The following is a 19,650-nucleotide window of genomic DNA, read 5'->3' on the forward strand; positions in this document are numbered from 1 at the left end:
TTTTGGTACAAATAATATAACATTATCTTCATCTTCCTAATACATACTTTTCGCGATCCCATAAATTTAAAATTGATGAACTAAGACGCTTTTTAAATGTGGACAATGTTGAATATTATTACCAACATGGCCATGTAACAACATTCAACAAACACAGTTTGCTATATGGTTAACATATATATAACAACCATGTGTGTTTAATTTGCATATCACAGTAATGTACACTTATCATTTTACTTTTTCAAAATATTGTTTTTCCGGGGACTTTATTGAAAACAAAAACAAACTTACAAGAAAATTTTGATATTTTATTTTCAAAGAACTTTTTTTACAATTAAATCGAAAAACAAAATACACTTATTAATTATAACACCACATAAAAAGTATGTTTTGTCCCAAGAATGAGACCTGTTAGCTAATATTTTCTTGTAAACAACATTATTTAAAATAAAAATTATGAGACACATGAAAACTAACCAACCTGTATCTATAAAAAAATGTTTGCAATATTTAAAAGTTCTGTTATGAATAACATTATTTTTATGATATTATATCAATGTAAATATATTCTGCATTATACAGTGATATACACCAAATAAGATTGGTGCTTAAAAATGCTCCATATCTATATGTTCACTATCACGATTAGAACTGTTTACTTATTTGCCAAGAAATAGTAATAATTCATTGGATGATTCTGGCAAATACGAAGGCAGATTTGCTCATTGATTTCATGTGCGGTAACTGTAAAAAATATCACCCTAAAAGTTCACTTTAAGTGTGTTTGTCAAGAAATAAAACAGATAACATACTTATTAAAAAAATATTTAAAAAAAGAATTTTAAACAAACACGTCAAAATTTATATTGCAAAGTTAACATGATCATTTTGTGTATCGCAAAGCTTTGTTTTTCAGTAAGTAAAAATAATTAAAAACTATAGATTTTCAATAGAACAATTTAATTTAATAAACAAGAGGATAACGATGGCTTTTTGTAAAGTAAAATAAGCTGATCTAAACTAGAATTGATCACTTAATGTTTACACTCTTAAAATATCAATGAAATATTGAACTTTTTTTAGACAATTTGAATACAGCAAGGTTTGTCTTTTTTATGCTTTCAGAAGCCGAGGTTAACTCGTCTAAATGAACAAATACATTTATGTAGTCCTCTTCATTTTCCATTGTAATTTCAATATTTTCACACAGGTGTTTTGGTACTGTTACTTGTCTGTGAAGTCAAATTTGGAGTAAGATAAAAGTATATACGTTGTTCATCCTTAGAAAAGTTTCTGTCAGATTTATCCTCCATTGTACTAGAATAAAATTGAGTCTATAATTAACCTTCAAAGCACATATCTTTAAAACATTAAATATCAAGTGTACATTCAACTTTACAAATTGTACTATATAGCATCTAATAAGGAATAACACAATAATACTCTACAACTAACAGCCAATAAACTGAACCAAAATGACTCACACATTTTTGCGACGGACGCACCCTCATGCGCGTTCAGAGCTATGTCATTTTCACATGGGATTTCATCGGCTACATTCGAGCAAGTGTCCTCAACCGAATAACAGCCCAAGAAATAGTAAATGCATTTGATCCTATAAAACTCCCATACTTTGGCGGGATATCTTAAAAGCTTCCATATTTAGCCTTTTCAATTTCAAATCAAGGTATCCAAGTTAAAATATGAACGTATATGATTGATAAAAACGTTATAGCCCCGTAGTATTATTGCGCAATATGCAAATTAACTGCTGAAACGATTTACCGCTGTCGAAAAAGTAGGACAGCAAATTATGCTATAATTAAGGTGTTAGCTCAATAGTTCCTAGACATTATAAGAAGGAAATAAATATTTCTCATTTAAACAAAACATTTTGATTCACAGATCAAAAGTTTTTCGTGACTCAGCAATTCTAGAATATCTGGCGCAATAATAAAAGAAGAACTCTTTTCGTGACGTTGTACCGCGGGTTTAGCTGAATATATGCTAGCAGTTGTCAATAAATTAGACTACAGTACAATAGGTTAGTATTATAAATAGTTATTTTTGAAAATGCAAGTAGCAAGAGAGTTTTTCAACACTAATCTTTATTGAAGAAAGCTATAATATCAGTTCTATTTCCGATGCTTGTGTTTTATTGACATAATTTTCTAGGTCACAATATGAGCTAACTGTGATAGATTATAATAGCCTTCGATCTGGAGATAACACTATTCTAAAAATAGATTTTACCAAATCACCACTCCATCACCTGTGCTGACTTTCGGACTCCTTTAAAGTATTGCATGTAAACAAAGTAAATATCCGCTGATTTATTACATGTATTATGTGTACTCCGAAATGATGGAGTGGTGATTGGGTAAAATCTATTTTAGAATAGTGTTATCTGCAGATCGAAGGCTATTATAATCTATCATAGTTAAGTCATATCGTGACCTAGAAAATTATGTAAACAAAACACAAGAATCGGAAGTAAAACTGATATTATAGCTTCCTTCCATAAATATTAACAAGGGTGGTTAAGTGTTAAAAAAACTCTCTTGTTAGTTGCATTTTCAAAAATAAATATTTATAATACTAACCTTAGTACTGAAGTCTAATTTATTCACAACTGCTAGCATATATTCAGCTAGCCCGCGGTACAACGTCACGAAAAGAGTTCCTCTTTAATTTAATAATGCGTCAAATATTCTAGAATTGCTGAGTCACGAAAAACTTTTGATCTGTTAATCAAAATGTTTTGTTTAATGGAGAAATATTTATTTCCTACTTATAATTTCTAGGAACTATTGAGCTTAAACCTCAATTATAGCATAATTTGCTGTCCTACTTTTTCGACAGCGGTAAATCGTTTCAGCAGTTAATTTGCATATTGCGCAAAAATACTACGGCACTTAAGCGTTTTTATCAATCATATACGTTCATATTTTAACTTGGATACCTTGATTTGAAATTGAAAAGGCTAAATATGGAAGCTTTTAAAGTATCCCGCCAAAGTATGGGAGTTTCATAGGATCAAATTCATGTACTATTTCTTGGGCTGTTATTCGGTTGAGGACAATTGCTCGATTGAAGCCGATGAAATCCCATGTCTAGATGACATAGCTCTGAACGCGACAAAAAAGCGACATTGAATTTATAATAGGCAGTCTGTTTCGCATTTAAAATAAATTAAAGAAAAAGTGAAGAAACTAGCGTGATTTCAACCAACCTCGTAATAAGTATGTACATTATGATACTTACTGATTCAAGATAATTTTGAACGTCGATGGAGGTACAAATTGTCATTAATCTCTCCACTGCCTTATTTTCTTTATTTTTCTTCCCGCCTTTTCCTTTTCCTCCCTTTTCATCTCCCTTTATACCGCCTTTATTACCCTCTTTCTATAAAAGTTAAATAAAAAGAAGGATGTTTATTATTCACATAACGTTGAAAAAAAATCCAATTTAAATAAGTAAATTATTAACATTTATATATAACCTGTGAAATTTAATAACTGGTGTTTATCTTCTTATCATATAACAGGTAGCAACTTATGTACATATCAAGTACTTTGCAAAGTGACTGCTTTCTCAAACCTGCAATAAACTTGTCGGTAACATGAATCTTGTTTAATAAATATATGATACACGAGTTGGAATTGTATAAAGACTGAAACGAGAAAAAGTGACCAAGTGCAGAAAAATGTAAGAAAACGGCATAATCGTTTAAAAAATGTAATATTTGAACGAATGGCATTAAAGTGTTTGTAAAACCGGTATAACATTGAAAACAAGCGATGCAGCGTGCTTGAACGACGCTATGACATTAAGGATATATCAAGTCAATTCTTCTATGAATATATAATTCATGTTACATGCACCAAGACACGACAAAAGCTAATACTACAAATACCGCAAGCGTTTCGATGGCCTCTTCTTCCTCAGTATGTGCTAATATATCGGTACATGTCGCATTAAATTGTGTAAACACATCATCAAATTTTGCTTCAGTGTTTTCTATATCTCCTTTTTCAAGATCTTCACAGAGTTCAATATACTGCTCAAGGAGGCTCTTGTCATACTTCTTTCCCTTTTTCAGAGCAATTTAAGATATAATTGAATCTTTAATGCATAAAAATACACATTTTATACACAAATAATGGCTATTCATCAATACAATCAAGTTAACAATAATCCGATTTTCATTTTAAATCATTATTATGTCAGCGTTGCTTAAACCACTAAACATCAAAAATGACAATATTTTGCCTACTTTTTTTTGACGTTTTATTAGTAGAGGTTTTAACATGGTGCAAGTGTGTCTTTAGTCCATATTGGCACACGCCCTCGGGCAAATTTGAACCAAGTATGCCAATGTAGACTACAGGCACACTTGCCCGATGTAATGACCTCTTTATTGCATATGTTCCGCAGCAATGTTTAAGACTTTCTTTTTTGTATTATGGTTTTACATACTTTCCACAAAAGCATAAATGTCAGCTGACTGCCCTTGTTGTGAATAAATTATCTCAATCCATCAAGCGATTCACCAAGGATTTTAACGTCCTCTCGACGGCATTTTGTTTGCGATGCCGTTGTCAATAACGTAACGTGTATACGCGCGGACGTTCTGCCGTCACTAGACAACAGGTACCTGATGACCGGAAATAGCCTCAATATGGGATTTTGGCACACTTGGCAAGTGCGCCAATATGGCTTATTGACACACTTGCTCAAATACTGGATTTTCGCAAGTCATATTCAAAAACAAGAAACGCATTTTTATTACTAATTATAGCAACATATGCAATAATGTGCATTACGTACTAACCGACATCAGTTTTCATCAGAAGCATTATTACACAATTGTAACCAAGTTGAAATATAAAAGCCAAATTTTCCAAATGAATAGTCTGATTAAAAGAGTATTTAAATTAGATAATCGGGCAAGTGTGCAAATTCTTAAATTTTCCCCGACATTTTCGTACATTTTTCGAGAGATTTCAACAAAACTTTTGTGTCCCGGCGCATGTTGTCGGAATTTTGTAATTTGTTATTTTGCGCAGTAAAAAAATGTTTGTTGTCTTTTCAAAACAAGTTATGCTTGCAGAGGAAAATGTTTTTATAGATTTCCCGTTTGAAAATATTTTTCAATAATACAATGGTAGGATACTACGTCATCGCGCACCTGCAAAATGCCTACATTTGGATAGGTTTTTTTTGTAAACATCCGTCGACTACCTAGATTAGTCCTGAAAACGGGATGCATTTCTCTATTCTTAAATGCTCCAATCCATTTGAACCCCGAATCTAAATATATCGTTTTCAAGGCAGAAACTAATGCGGTTTTTTTTGTTTTGCTTTGGTTTTTTGTTGTTTTTTTTGTTTTTTTTTTTTTTTTTGTGTTTTTTTTTTAAATTTATCATGTTCTGAAGCCAATCTTTGGTGCGCCACATTATTTCAAATTCTCAAACGATTTCTTAAAATAAAAAATATTATTTCCATCTTATTATCGTAGTATTGTCGTAGTATCCTACCATTGTGAAACATTCAAAATAAAGTTAAGGCAAAAGAAGGGTAGACATGTGAATAAGATAATTACAATGCATGATCAATACAAACTATGACAACATTAACAATTTTATTATTATTTCATTGTGCTATGAAACTAATCATAAATTTTACAGCGTTCTGTTTAAATCTCCAAAGTACTATTTGTATACCTATGTTTTAATACAAACAATCAAAACAAAAACCGGTTGAACCGGGTGATACCCCCCCCCCCCCCCGAATAGGTTTTGGACATAGGTATACCTATTGTAGTGCCAGAGTTATGCCACAGATAAAGTTTAAAGTATTAAAATGAACATAGGGAAATAACTCCAAAATTAAGCAGGGCAGAGTAAGTATTCTTTTGCACTGCACTTCTATTTAATTACATCAATCTACCTATAAAGTTCCATGTTGATACATCTTATGGTTTCAGAGTTATGTGCCGACAAAGGTCAAAGTGTAAAAAAGGAACAAAGGGCAATAACTCAAAAATAGGCAAAAAGTCAAGGTTCTTTTGCACTGCACTTCCACTCAATGAGATCTTTATACCTAAAAAGTTTCATGTCTATATCTCTTATACTTTTAGAGTTATGTAATGGACAAACCGACAAAGTTCAAAGTGTAAAAATGAACAAAGGGCAAAACTCCAAAATTAGGCAAGAAAGAGTTATGGTTCTTTTGCAATGCACTTCTACTCAATGATTTCTTTCCATCTACAAAGTTTCATGAAATCGCACATAACATGTAGATGTAGTTTTTGAATAATGTTATATGTCACGTGATCAATGGAGAAAGCATGGGATTTACGAGCTTACAAATAGATGGAATTAAGTGTAAATTAAAATAAATTTTGGAATAACTTTTGGATAAAAAGGTATATTAACACATTTTCATCATGTCTGTGGAAACGAAAAATCAAAATAAAAAGCAAAATAAGAAGAAAAAGCGAAAACAAATTTCACCATTATTTGACATATGTGTTGAACGCACGGATGAACATACTGACCATTCTAAAACCGGGTCTAACTAGTGCGTCGATATCAGATTTGAACGATAGTGCGGACGACAATACACACAAACGTGTAAAGAACCAAAACCAAAACAATACACAACCAGAGTACTTTGTTTATGGTTCTCCATTAATTAACATGAATTATATGAGTAACATGACCAATATTGGATATTCACAACGGCTTTTCCAGGACAATACATGCAACCGTCACCAACTCAGTTCGGGATAACACCAGCTGCCACTCCACCTCAGTGGGCAATTGATATGATGGAAGACATTAAAATCATGTCAGATGACATAAAAAACATAAAAAACAAGTGTTTCTAAAAATCGATGGAATTGAAAAATCAGTTAATTTGATGACCGCTCAACTCAGTGATTTATCGATAAAAGTCAGTGACATAGACAAGCGGGTCAGTGATACGGAACAGCTCAACTCGTTTATTAATTCAGATACGAAAGGCAATCATTAGAATTGAGTACAACAACAACAGATGTGAACTCTTTAAGAAAAATGTAACTCTATGAAACATACTATAAAAAGCCCTTGAATGCACCAACGCTCAAATCCAAGCTAAGGTGGCCGAGAATGAAATTCCGTAGTATGAGGGATAATGTCATATTTTATGGCATATCAGAAACTGCACCAATCCCAGTCTTGTCTACACAAAGTAAAACACGGATACTTTCAACGGAGCTACAAGTGATGACAACATCGGCATGGAACCCTGACGAACAAGAAATATCACATATGGCAGCAAGTACAGACCTTGAAACGCAAGCGTGCGAGATTCTTGTCAAACAATTCATTAAGGACGTATTGAAAGTTAAAGCTGATAATATAGTGGTTCGACCGAGCACACAGGCTAGGCAATGATCGCAAATCCAAGAAACCTCGACCCATAATTGTGAAATTCCACTATTATAATGACCGGGAACGAATACGCAAGGCATCTTTAGGACGTAAAGACTACATGAAAGCAAATAATTTTGGAGTTGGGGTGCAGCTTCCAAAAGAATGGCGCGAAGCTCGACAAAAATTATATCCTATCTTTAACGCTGAGAAACGGAAGGGAAATATGTTAAAATTCATAGGAGAAAAGCTTTTCATCAATGGCATTGAATTTAAATCACAGTATACCAACAACACATCATAGGGAAGGTCGTGAAGAGAACCCACTTGATTTATTATCATGGAATGTCAACGGGTTAGTACGGAAGAAAATCGCTGATCCAGATTTTGTGGATTTAATAAAAAACATGACATAAAACATCTTAACTGAAACTTGGTTATCACAAAAAACACATTACAACCTGAATATTCAAGGATATAACGCACATCATTTGTACGGAAACAAACAAAAAACACATTACAACCTGAATATTCAAGGATATAACGCACATCATTTGTACGGAAACAAATCTCATAACCACACGTAAAGGACGCTACTCTGGTGGAATTACAATATATTATAAATCTGAATATAAAAATATTTATATAAAAACTTTATAGAAGAACATCAGTGTGGTATTATGTGGTTTAAACTATGTAAATCTATATTTAACTCTAATATCGGATGTATTTATTTTGCTGTACATATATTCCTCCTTTTGTTTCAAAAGTCATTAATCGCAATCAAGAAGATTTTTTTGAATTGATTGAAATAGGTATTGAAAAATATTGCATTCAAGGTCAAGTCTTTGTCACTGGCGACTTTAACTCTAGAACATCTAAGGAATCTGATTTTATAGTATATGATAGATTTTATAGATGATAATACTGATCTTATAGATAATGAGTACATATCTTAAATTCGAGCAAAACAAAACACAATATTAGATAATCATGGAAGACGATTAATACAAATGTGTAAGACAACAAATTTATTATATGTAACGGCCGACTTCACAGCGATAAGAATATAGGTGACTTTACTTTTATCGGTAATAATGGATTGTCAACAGTTGATTATTTTTAACACATCGGGTAAACTTTGATATGATATCCCTCTTTGATATTATGAAACGACCGAGTTTTCAGACCATAACGCTATACATATACATTTGCGATGTAACCACGCCTTCGTCCGAATCGTGATGACGTAGTACCGAATAGGCGAGTCGTATATTGCATGGGATAAAACGCTGTGTTGAATTATTTAGGATGACTTTAATAGATAACAAAACGAATATAGATCAAATCGTTGCAAAACTTACATTTGACAAGCGTTGAATCAATCGGTCGAACAGAATTCACAGTTTATATGCAAGAACATGCTTTCAGTGTTTTTTGGTAAAAACAGAAAATAAATAAGCCGAGTTTATGTAAATTTTCAAAAGAAAAAAAGAATGGTTTAATCAAGAGTGTTACAATGCCCGCAATGAAAATTCAATGTAGCGAAGAATTACTATTTAAGACATAAAACAACAGAAATAAAAAAATATTTATTGAAATAAAAAAAAAAATATAACAGTGTAAAGAATAAATGTAAAAAACTTTTTTAAACGTAAACGAGGGTAAACGCGTTTCAAAATTAGCAAGTTCAAATCCAAAGGCTTTTTGGAAGGACGTTTAATTGCAATATAAACAAAATAACGGGGTCAAATAATATATCTTTTGACGATTTTTATATGCATTTCAATAATTTATATGGAACGCAACCTGTGTCAGATTATAACTTTGAATGATCGACAAGAACAGATTGTCCAAATGATTGTTTAGATGCGTTATTCACTATCTCGGAATTGAAATATGCTGTTTACAGTCAAAATAATTCAAAAAGTCCGGGGTGAAGATCACTTGATGAGCCGAAGTATTTAAACACTCTTTTGATATTATTTTCCCTTTCTTACTTCAATTATATAACAAATTATTCACCGAAGGTATCTTCCTGAAACTTGGCAACAAGGCATAATAGTTCGATTTCGAAAAGGCGGAACAGCTGAAGCAAAAAAACTTTCGAGGAATCACAATTGAATAATATTTAATCTAAAATTTATTCTAAAATGTAATAACTAGGACTTACTAAATGGGCAGACGAAATTCAATATTAATAGATAACCAATATGGTTTTCAAAAATCAAAATCAACCCATGATTGTGTATTCATTCTTCATGCTATTATATCCGAACATTATCAATGAAAAAGAAGCTATATGTACATTTTAGACTGGGAAAAAATGTTTGATCGAAATAGATCGAGTAATGTGCGGCAAAAATTAATTACTGCAACGGTAAGCAACTAAACTTATGACAGCTTTTAAATCCATGTACTTAGTTGTAAAATCAGTAATTCGATATGAATCTAAGAATTCAGATCCGATAACATCCTTTATTGGAGTAAAGCAGGGAGACCCAGCTAGTAGCATACTCTGTTTTTTTTCCTAAATGATTATTGTAAGAAAATATAAATAGTAACTTAATGGTTATTTTAAGTATTGATGACGTAAAAATATTTTTATTATTGTTCGCTGACGACGGTGCATTATTTGCTTATGACCCTCAATCTTTACAGTCAATGTTAAATGATTTACAAACTTACTGTAGATACATGGAGACTTCGGTTGAACGTCAGTAAGACAAAATAATGATATTTGAAAACGGTCGTCATACATATATTGATTTTTTATATATGTAACTCGCGTATTGACATCGTTAGTCATTTAAATAATCTTGGTGATTCATTTGTTTAAAAACGGGAATTGAATCGCACGCAACAGAGAATCGCCTCAACCATGCTCAGTTTTTCACTTCACAATTTATTTATTGTTTACAAACCAATTAGAACTACCTGTATCCCAAAAAATATATCTTTTTATTCTCTTGTAATGTCTACTCTTAATTACTGTGCGGAGGTATGGGGTCATCACGCTGGACCAGATATTGAGATTGTACATACGAAATTTTGTAGGAAAGTTCTATGCGTAAAACGCTCAACAAAACGTAGATGCTCTATACGGCGAATTAGGAGGACACCAATGAATGTGTATCGAAAAATTATATTGATAAATACTTGGTTAAACTAATTACTTTGGATAATCAATCACTTCACTTATTTAAACTTATAATATGTTGATGAGGGATGCTGAATTAGAAAAATACATATAATGGTAATAACTGGGCTAGTCAGATTAAAGAAATACTTTATAATCACGGTTTAATGTACTTATGGCAAAATCAATTTAACATTTCAAATTAACGTAAATATGATTAAAAAACGGATATTGGATGTGTATTATCCAACAGTGGTAACTCATCAATAAATAACTCTTCCTCGTAATCGAAACGTATTGTTTATTTAAATATGAATAGTAAATTAGAAAGTTATCTCGACTTTATTCAGGAAACAAAGTTTTAGAATATCTTTAACGGATATTTAATATAGATATACTCAAATGATTTGGCAATAAACGCGGACGCTCTAAGTATTCCTAGACGGAGAGATATCTAGTTTATAAATAGATTAATACAATATATAGAATATCTACAAATTTTTTACTTAATATGTCCAAAATTTGAGAAATCGTAGTATATCTAAAACGTATTTATTATCCCTGCCTAACTATAAAAATATTCAAATATTGTTAAGTGAAACTAACCGAAAATATATAATCTATGTAAATTTATATATTATGCTAATGTTAAAGAAAAAAAACAAAATTCTTATATATAATAACTCTTCAGAATATATATAATATATATTTCTATAAACAAATAAGGATAAAACCCATACATTATCCATTGGTAATTTTATATACTTAAATTTGTTGCTATAAATATGTCACATGTTTTATGCAATAAATATATTGAATTGAATTGAATTGAATTTTGAGTTATGTCCCGGACAAAGTTCAAAGTGTAAAAATGGACAAAAGGGCAATCATTCATAAATAAGGCAAGCCGGAGTTATGGTTCATTTTGCACTGCACTTTTACTCAATAAGATCTACCTACCTACACAGTTTCATGTTGTTATTTCTTATAGTATTAGAGTTATGTCACGGACAAAGTTCAAAGTGTAAAAATAAACAAAGGGCAATTACTCCAAAATTAGGCAAGACAAAGTTATGGTTCTTTTGCACTACACTTCCATTCAATGAGGTTTATCTATCTACAAAGTTTCATGTTGATACCTGGACGGATGGACGGGTGTCCGGACGGACGGTCAAAGCGGCGGTTCGGGGAGAATAAAAATGACACAGGCACATGAATGGATAATTTTAAGACTAGTGTCATCGTTTTATAAAGCGAAGTAAAAACATCAACTAAGACATACTTACATTTGGCATTGCTGAAATCAGTATCACTAAACTTAGAACAACTACCACAACTATTTTAATATTCATCTGGAAAAAAAATCAAGTGAATATGAAAAAGAAGTGTTAGTTCAAGAGACAAATTAAAAGTATGATCTCCTGTTACTTTGTATTATAAATTAAAATTTATTAGACAGACTAAACATTCATAAACTCGTGATTTGAAGGCTAACTCACAAAAAAATGATAAAAGCAATACAATACATGTAGGCGATATTAAATAAGTGTAGGTCCAATACAGATTTTTTAGGGATGACAACGCCTATCGATTCCAGTACTCAAGTACTCAGTCATTCTTCCGATCAAATAGTCAATGCTCGAAATTTTACTTTGGACGTTTAACCCATTACCAGATATACACGCCTTTTAACGCCGTTTTTACCCCCCCCCCCCCCTCTTTTTTGTCTCAAATGATGAAAAAAATGCCTTATTTAGACCCCAATAGCTGTTTACTTGTTTTTGTTTAAATTAGTGACCACTTTTTCGGCGTCGTCCCCTATCCAAAAGATACATCAGGGGGTTGTCAGAAGAGGGATGTGCCCCTTCTGTTCGGGGGCTTAAAGGGGGACAGCCCCCTCATCGCCAAAAAGATTTTGTACTTATGAGAAGCTAAAAATGCCCCCAGATCGGTGTAACCAACGCTGACAAGCCTTTGACTCTATCTCTATCCAATTTAATGATGCAGCACTTTGAAATCAATTTTGATGGAAAAAATCAACGCAAAATAGTGATTTTTGGCAATTTTGAGATGTCCCCTCGTTATCATGATAACAGGAAATTTAAGACTGAGCATGTTGGTACAAAGACAATGGTCCAGTAAACATGTGTGTTAAGTTTGAGTGCTTAGTATTGTAGCAGATTTTATAGTTTTTTTTAATTTTCAGCAATTTGAACTTGTAACGGGAGACTTTTCAATGAAAACAGCCATTTTTCACAGAATGCTCATGCGGTAATGGTTAAGATGAATAACCATTTTTCATCTATCTTCCATTTCTGTCAAAGCAGTTACGAGAACGAAAACGGTGGTTAATTTATAAGAATGATGCGACAGCGACCGAATTTCGTTACTAATTTTGATACACATAACTGACTTGCACAAGAAACTCGAGGAACGTACCTTGAAAATAACAAATATATATATTAATCAATTATAAGGGTCCAAGTACTAGTAATCTATAACATCTTACTTTTTGAAAGAAATTAGCCATTCGAAACGGTTTAGAAATAAATCAGAATAAATTTCGGCCCGTTTTAGAAGTACCTCGGAATAAATTTCGGCAACGCACTTGTTATTTTGTAATGATTGGCCGAATATTATATAAGCGACGACATTGTTAACGTTATAATCTATTGCATACATCTACACTTCTACAACTATTAATTGGCTTGCCTTGTTATGACGCTAACCAGGGTTGTCAATAAACAAAATTTTCGCATATTTGCAATGATATTTTTCATTAAATCTAAGTTGACATTGGACATTTATTTAAGAAATTCTATTTTTTCACAATATTAATGTTTTCGATTTAAAAATATGAAGAGAATTTCTACCGAATACTCGCGTATCAATTGAACCTCCGCTCGAGTTTACGATTTACCTGTAACTGGTTGCAATCCCTAGAAGAGTCTTTACCTGTTAAAAACAATTATATCTATGCGAGACTCTGACGCGCATAGCATTTTTTTTTTTCAACAAGTTGAATTATATACGAATATTATATGATCTAAATATAGCTGCAATCTCATTGGTCCAAACAGTAGTCAACAGAACTTTTTATACAATCATATTCACTGGGTGTATTATCATATTCACTGGCTAAATTGGATTTTCCCAGTCTAAAAATAGATTTAGAGCATATATCGTAAACTGTTAATTACGCGTGTTTATCAAAAAATATTTTTTGCGTATTGTTCTTTATGGTATATTTCTCGATTAAAATATCATTAATTTACTATTTTAGTTAAAAGTTACACCGTAATGATGAGTATAAACTTGAATTTCTTTGTATGCGCAACGTTAGCGTAGTTGTTGCACGCCTTCCACGTGCGTCTTTTTTCCCGCGCTTCAACAAAACAAACAAAAGTTTGAAAGTTTCGCGCGTTTCGCTAGTACAAAATTAAATTTATAAGTTTGGGTGACCACGTGGCAAAAATGGACAATAAAGAGGGAGAAAATAATCTGTTGAGTAGAATAGATGGTCTAGTTTCAAACAAATTGTTGGAGTTTGAGACAACGATGACTAAAGCTCAAAAACGTATCTCAGAAACTCAGCTTGAAAAATTAAAGCTAAAATTGGATACATGTGACAATTATCAGTTTCGAAAGCGGGGAAACGAGGTACAGTTCAAGCTTAACAAGAAAGTGCTTGGAAGTTTGGCTGAAGCAAGGAACGAGCTCGAAAACTTGGTTTCTAGCGGATCGACTAAAGCGGAGAAAGCCACACAGAAAGTTATTGAAGGTATGGACACTTTAAGGTACCGTCAAAAAAAATGGCCGATTCTAGCGACCTAGGATGGCGTGTGGTTAAAGAATATGAAACGCATCCACTTGCAGCAGGATCCGATGACGAAAAGAAAATGTATCGAGCACAGCTGCAGGCGGATCGAAAAGCCAGCCAAGAAAGGCGTTTAAAGTCGAGGCGTTTTACCCCTTATCAAGGGATGCGACGGCTACAACGTCTGCTCCAGTTCCAGTTGGCGTTCGGATTCAGACACTCGGGCGAAAACAAGGGCTTTGTTTCCGGTGCGGGAGGCCGGGTCATTGGCAGGCAGATTGCAAGGTCAAGGTTACATAGGCGAATGATTCAAGTGTTAGCCAGTTAAGTAAATTTTCTTGTTCAGAAAAAATATCCGATTTTGTTTAAATAAAAGAGCAAACTTTTAACAGTCAAAGTACAAGTAATGTAGAAACAAGAGTTATGACCCCTGTTGGTCGACTTAGAGATAATTTTACACATTGGAAAAGGGCAAATGCAGGTAATTTCAAAATAGACGTTATCGAAAACGGCTATAAAGTACCATTTAAAGTAATTCCTGAAAAGGTTTTTTAAAGAACAACAAATCTGCTAGAGATAATGCTCAGATTGTAACATCTGAGATAAATAAGCTGTTGCAAAAAGGTTGTATATCCGTGGTGAAAAAGGTTCCAAATGTTGTTATTCCATTAACAGTAGCATTTAACAGGTCAGGTAAGCCGCGTTTAGTACTAGACTGCAGGCATATAAATATGTCATTGTTTAGATATAAATTTACTTTTGAGGATCAGTCGGTTGCTAAGCAACTGTTTAAAAAAGACAATTTTCTATGTTTGTTCGATTTAAAGAGCGCCTATCACCATATTATGATATTTGATTCTCATCGTACCTTTTTAGGTTTTGAGTGGGATGGACAGCTTTATGTTTTCCACGTTTTATCGTTTGGTATTTCTGTAGCAGGTTACATATTCACTAAGGTGATGAGAGCTGTTGTGAAACACTGGCGTTCCAAAGGACAAAATATTATATTTTTCGTGACGATGGTCTGGGCGGAGACTTGACATTTGATAAAGCTTTGTCTTTAAGTCAATTTATTAAAGCTGATTTACAGCTGTTTGGTTTTCTTTTAGCAGAAGAGAAATGTATTTGGTATTTAACACAAATTATTGTTTGGTTGGGATACGTGTGGAATACCATATCAGGTGTGTTATCTGTAACAGAAGAACGCATGCTTCGTTTTGTAAGGTTAGTAAATTCGATAATTGACCAGGGATGTAGCGGCAGAACGCTGATTAAGGTAAGAAAATTAGCTTGTTTGGTCGGACAGTTGATGTCGATGAAATGTGTGATAGGTTCAGTTGTAAGCTTACGATCACGTGCTATGTATGCATGCATTAATCAAAGAGCAAGCTGGAATGCTTCGGTCATTATGACTTCAAAAGCATTATCTGAAATGATTTTCTTGAAGGAAAACATAAAAGATATGAATAACTGTCTTATGGAAAATGTCAGATGTGACAGCGTAGATTTTAGTGACTGTGGTAGCAGTAATATTTGTACGGTATTTAGCGATGCCAGTGGTCTTGGTTACGGAAGTTACGTAGAGGGTACGTCTGGAAGTGACGTCATAGGAAGTAAGTCTGAAAATGAGACTGGTCTTAGTTCTACTTGGAGTGAACTCGACTCTGTGCATACGGTTCTTCTGAGTAACATAGAAAGCATGGAAGGGCAACAGGTTACGTGGAAAACCGACAATAATGTGTCCATAATTTTGAATAAGGGTAGTTCTAAGCCATATCTTCAAAAAATTGCTTTAAAGGTTGATGATATATGAAGGCAGAATAGTATGAAAATAGTACCATTATGGGTACCTAGATGAGAAAATGTTGACGCAGATTATTTGAGCAAATGTTGTGATAGTGATGACTGGTCTGTACAAAACTGGGTTTTCCGCAAGCTCGAAAACATGTGTGGTAAGCATAGTATTGATCGCTTTGCCTATAGTTACAATACCAAATGTCAAAATTTCAATTCTATTTTTTTGTGTCAAGATACTGTTATACTAATGGAGTGGATGCTTTCAGGCAAGTTTGGTCAGGGCATATAAATTGGCTTGTGCCACCACCGAGGCTTGTAAGTAAATGTATTAAAAAGGCAATAGGAGACAAGTGCGTCTGGTGGTAACGATTTGGAGATCGGCATGTTTTTGGCCTTTGATCTTTCCAGATGGCGAAATTACAAACAAAACTTTTACATTAAAGATTTGTTTCAATTTCAGCCAGGTGTTTTGACAAGAAGAGGCAGAGGAAAGAATGGAATTTTCGATGGAAGGCCTTAAAAATTATGCCTTTTAGCGTTGAGAATTGTGACAACATAATAGAAGGTTTTATATATATTTTCAGGTTTGAAGCTCAAGGACACGATTATCGACCACCTTAACCAGACAGGGGTAGCGTTAGACAGTTTCGGTGATTTGCCTGTTAAAATGGCACAAAAATTGTTGGTTTCACGAAGTGACAAGACAAAAATTTAGTATAGTTCATATTTCAAGAAGTCGGACAAGTTCATTTCTGAGAAGGGAGGCAATTTTTTACCAGCGTCTCCTATTCACGTCGCATTATATATTACGGATTTACTAGAAAAACGTTCTTCTGATCATGTGATTTCAGCAACTGTGTATAGTTTGAAATGGGCGCATGGCTTAAAAGGACTTCCGGATCCTACTGAAAACTCGTTCGTAAAGAATTTATTAGAAAATGCTAAACGGAACAATTCTAAACCAACATCTAAAAAGAGCCTCTGTCTACAAAGACATTGATTGACGTTTGTTCTGAATATTCAGAATCTTCAGACATTTTAGTTGTCAGAGATTTGTCTATAATTTTATTAGGTTTCGCAGGCTTTTTGAGATATGATGAACTTAGTTCAATCAGGTGTAACGATATTGTTTTTCATGATGACCATTTTTGTCTGAAAATTAGGAAAAGTAAGACTGACCAATACAGATTAGGAAATGGAATAGTTATAAGTAAAGGAATGTCTGTTGCTTGTCCTTATAAAATGTTAAGACGTTATTTAACTTTGTCCAGTCAGACTATATTTGATAGCAATTATTTATTCAGGTCATGTTTTAGATCAAATTCTACTTGCAAATTAATTTACAAGTTACTCAAGGGCTAGGGAATGTATTATAGGTAGATTGCGTCCATTTACGGGGGATTTGAACATAGGTCTACATTCACTACGGTCTGGTGGGGCAACCACAGCTGCCAATTCCGGAGTTAATGATAGATGTTGGAAACGTCTTGGTCGGTGGAAGTTCGACATTAGTAAAGACCGTTATGTGGCAGATTCTTTGTCAAGCAGACTTGTGGTGTCTCAAAGATTGAGTTTGTAATTAATATACTACTATACTATATCGGCTATGCTCAAGCCCTAACTTTTTATTGTCTACATGCTCGTCCGGCATATGCATTTATGAGTTGTTTTATATTCATTTATTTCTAAAGATGGTAGACTGGTTGTTTTTAGGTGCACGTTTACATTAATTTAAGTATAGTTAAGACGTACATGTTCTTTCAGTGATTTAAAAAAATGTATAGCCTATTCATATAATAAAACAATTATTGACTAGTTTGCCATTAAATATGATGTGATATTCACCGGCAGAAAGTCATATTGACCTCGGCTATCGCCGGTGAATATCACATCATATTCAATGGCTCACTGGTCAATAATTGTATAATATAACATTCTATTTATCACATATCCAGATAAAAAATATCAACAGTGAAAGCATCTTTAAGCTTTGTTTTTATAACGCAAATAACGCCACTTCAAAATATATAAAAGACCGTGCATTACCATTTTTACATAGACTCAATAGCCGCATGGGTATGTTATGAAATACATTTTAATACATGTATTGTTATTGCTTACATTAATATTAGGCATTAGTATACAAACCGTTTAGATTTAGAATTCACATTTTTTACATTTTTATCTGTTTCTAAAATGTTTAATACTCTGTGTATATGCCTTATTGTGATGCCAATGTAAGAGTCGCTTATCCCTCCTCCCCCCCCCCCCCCCCCCCCCAAAAAAAAAAAATCATATAAATAAAAGTTAAATGTTATCTCAAAACAACAGTGATAATTTTCACTTTTGTCAAAAACTTGAAAAGCAGAAAAACCAAAAGACAAAAATAAATGTGCATTTATTACCTGAAATAATATTAACTTTCCTTACATAAGTAAATGATTTAAAAGTATCACTTTACCTTTATTTCCGTCCAGTTTATTGTATTTTGATGTTTTATGATAGTTTCTCTTAAAATGACTGACTTTTCAATTTATTAATCTATTTTGTCTGTAACCTGTTGACAACAATTTTTAATTATACAAAGCCTAAGGGCAATTTTATTTTTCAATATGTGACGTTATTTTTTATCCATCTCGCAATACAGGAGTGGGACTAAAGGAATGGCATTGTTTTTCAGTCAGTGTGTCCGCGGCTATTTTAAAGTTTAATGTGGATATGTGAAATAGAGTCTGCACAGCATTGCCTTTGATTCTATTTCATTCCGTAAAGGTTTTGTGTGGCTAAAATGGTTTTATTGGGCTGAAAAGAACAATGGAAAAAAACATCTCTCAGGCGCAAATACTGGAATGCACATTACATTTTTGTACATGTAACTTCTGTAAAGTTTTTTAAATAATTTAGCACAAACTGTATACATTATGAGACAATGTGCTGAGCGTAACAAAGAGGTCATTTATTTTAAGTTTAGACTTGCAATTTAAAGTTGAATGGAAATGTCAACTCCATAACAATTTAGTCGGTTTTGCGGCGCACAAACACAGTTTAGATCGCTGTTTGTTTGTTTGTTTGTTTGTTTGTTTCATTTTACGCCTTTTCCCAACAGTATTTCAGTCATAAAGGCGGGTAGTTTCCTAACCATCGTTACTAGTGAGTTAAACCAGTACTAGACTACCTTCCACCGTGCTAAACTACCAAAGCATCTCCTGGGGATCGAACCAACGCCAGAGAGGTAACTAGAATAGAAGTCATCGACTCTAACCCCTCGACCACGGAGGCGGTCTAGTTTAGATCGCATTGTGCCGAATAAGTAAAAATGAATTTGGTTAACTCGGGTGTTACATGTACAAACTTAAAGCAATACCAGCTCTCAAAACCACCTAATCTTCCGGCCCAGTGTTTACTGATAAAATATCATAATTAAATGATCCTGAATTTATTTTCACTGTTAATACAGAAATAATAGGATCAATTTT

At 33.2% G+C, this 19,650-nt stretch overlaps 1 protein-coding gene across 1 annotated transcript; it reads right to left on the reverse strand.

Moving 5' to 3' along the window:
• Positions 1-352: 352 nt before the first annotated feature.
• Positions 353-18,700, reverse strand: LOC132746391 (uncharacterized). Its single transcript, XM_060735512.1, has 5 exons — positions 18,636-18,700; positions 11,847-11,912; positions 3,917-4,093; positions 3,265-3,405; positions 353-1,317 (listed from the first exon to the last, which is right to left on the reverse strand). Exons 2-5 carry the CDS (start codon positions 11,910-11,912, stop codon positions 1,303-1,305), a joined length of 399 nt encoding a protein of 132 aa, XP_060591495.1. The 5' UTR covers positions 18,636-18,700; the 3' UTR covers positions 353-1,302.
• Between the last annotated feature and the right edge of the window lie 950 nt (positions 18,701-19,650).

Source organism: Ruditapes philippinarum, unplaced genomic scaffold, assembly GCF_026571515.1.
Source record: "Ruditapes philippinarum isolate M1 unplaced genomic scaffold, ASM2657151v2 ctg10231_1_1_1_1, whole genome shotgun sequence".
Classification (NCBI taxonomy): domain Eukaryota; kingdom Metazoa; phylum Mollusca; class Bivalvia; order Venerida; family Veneridae; genus Ruditapes; species Ruditapes philippinarum.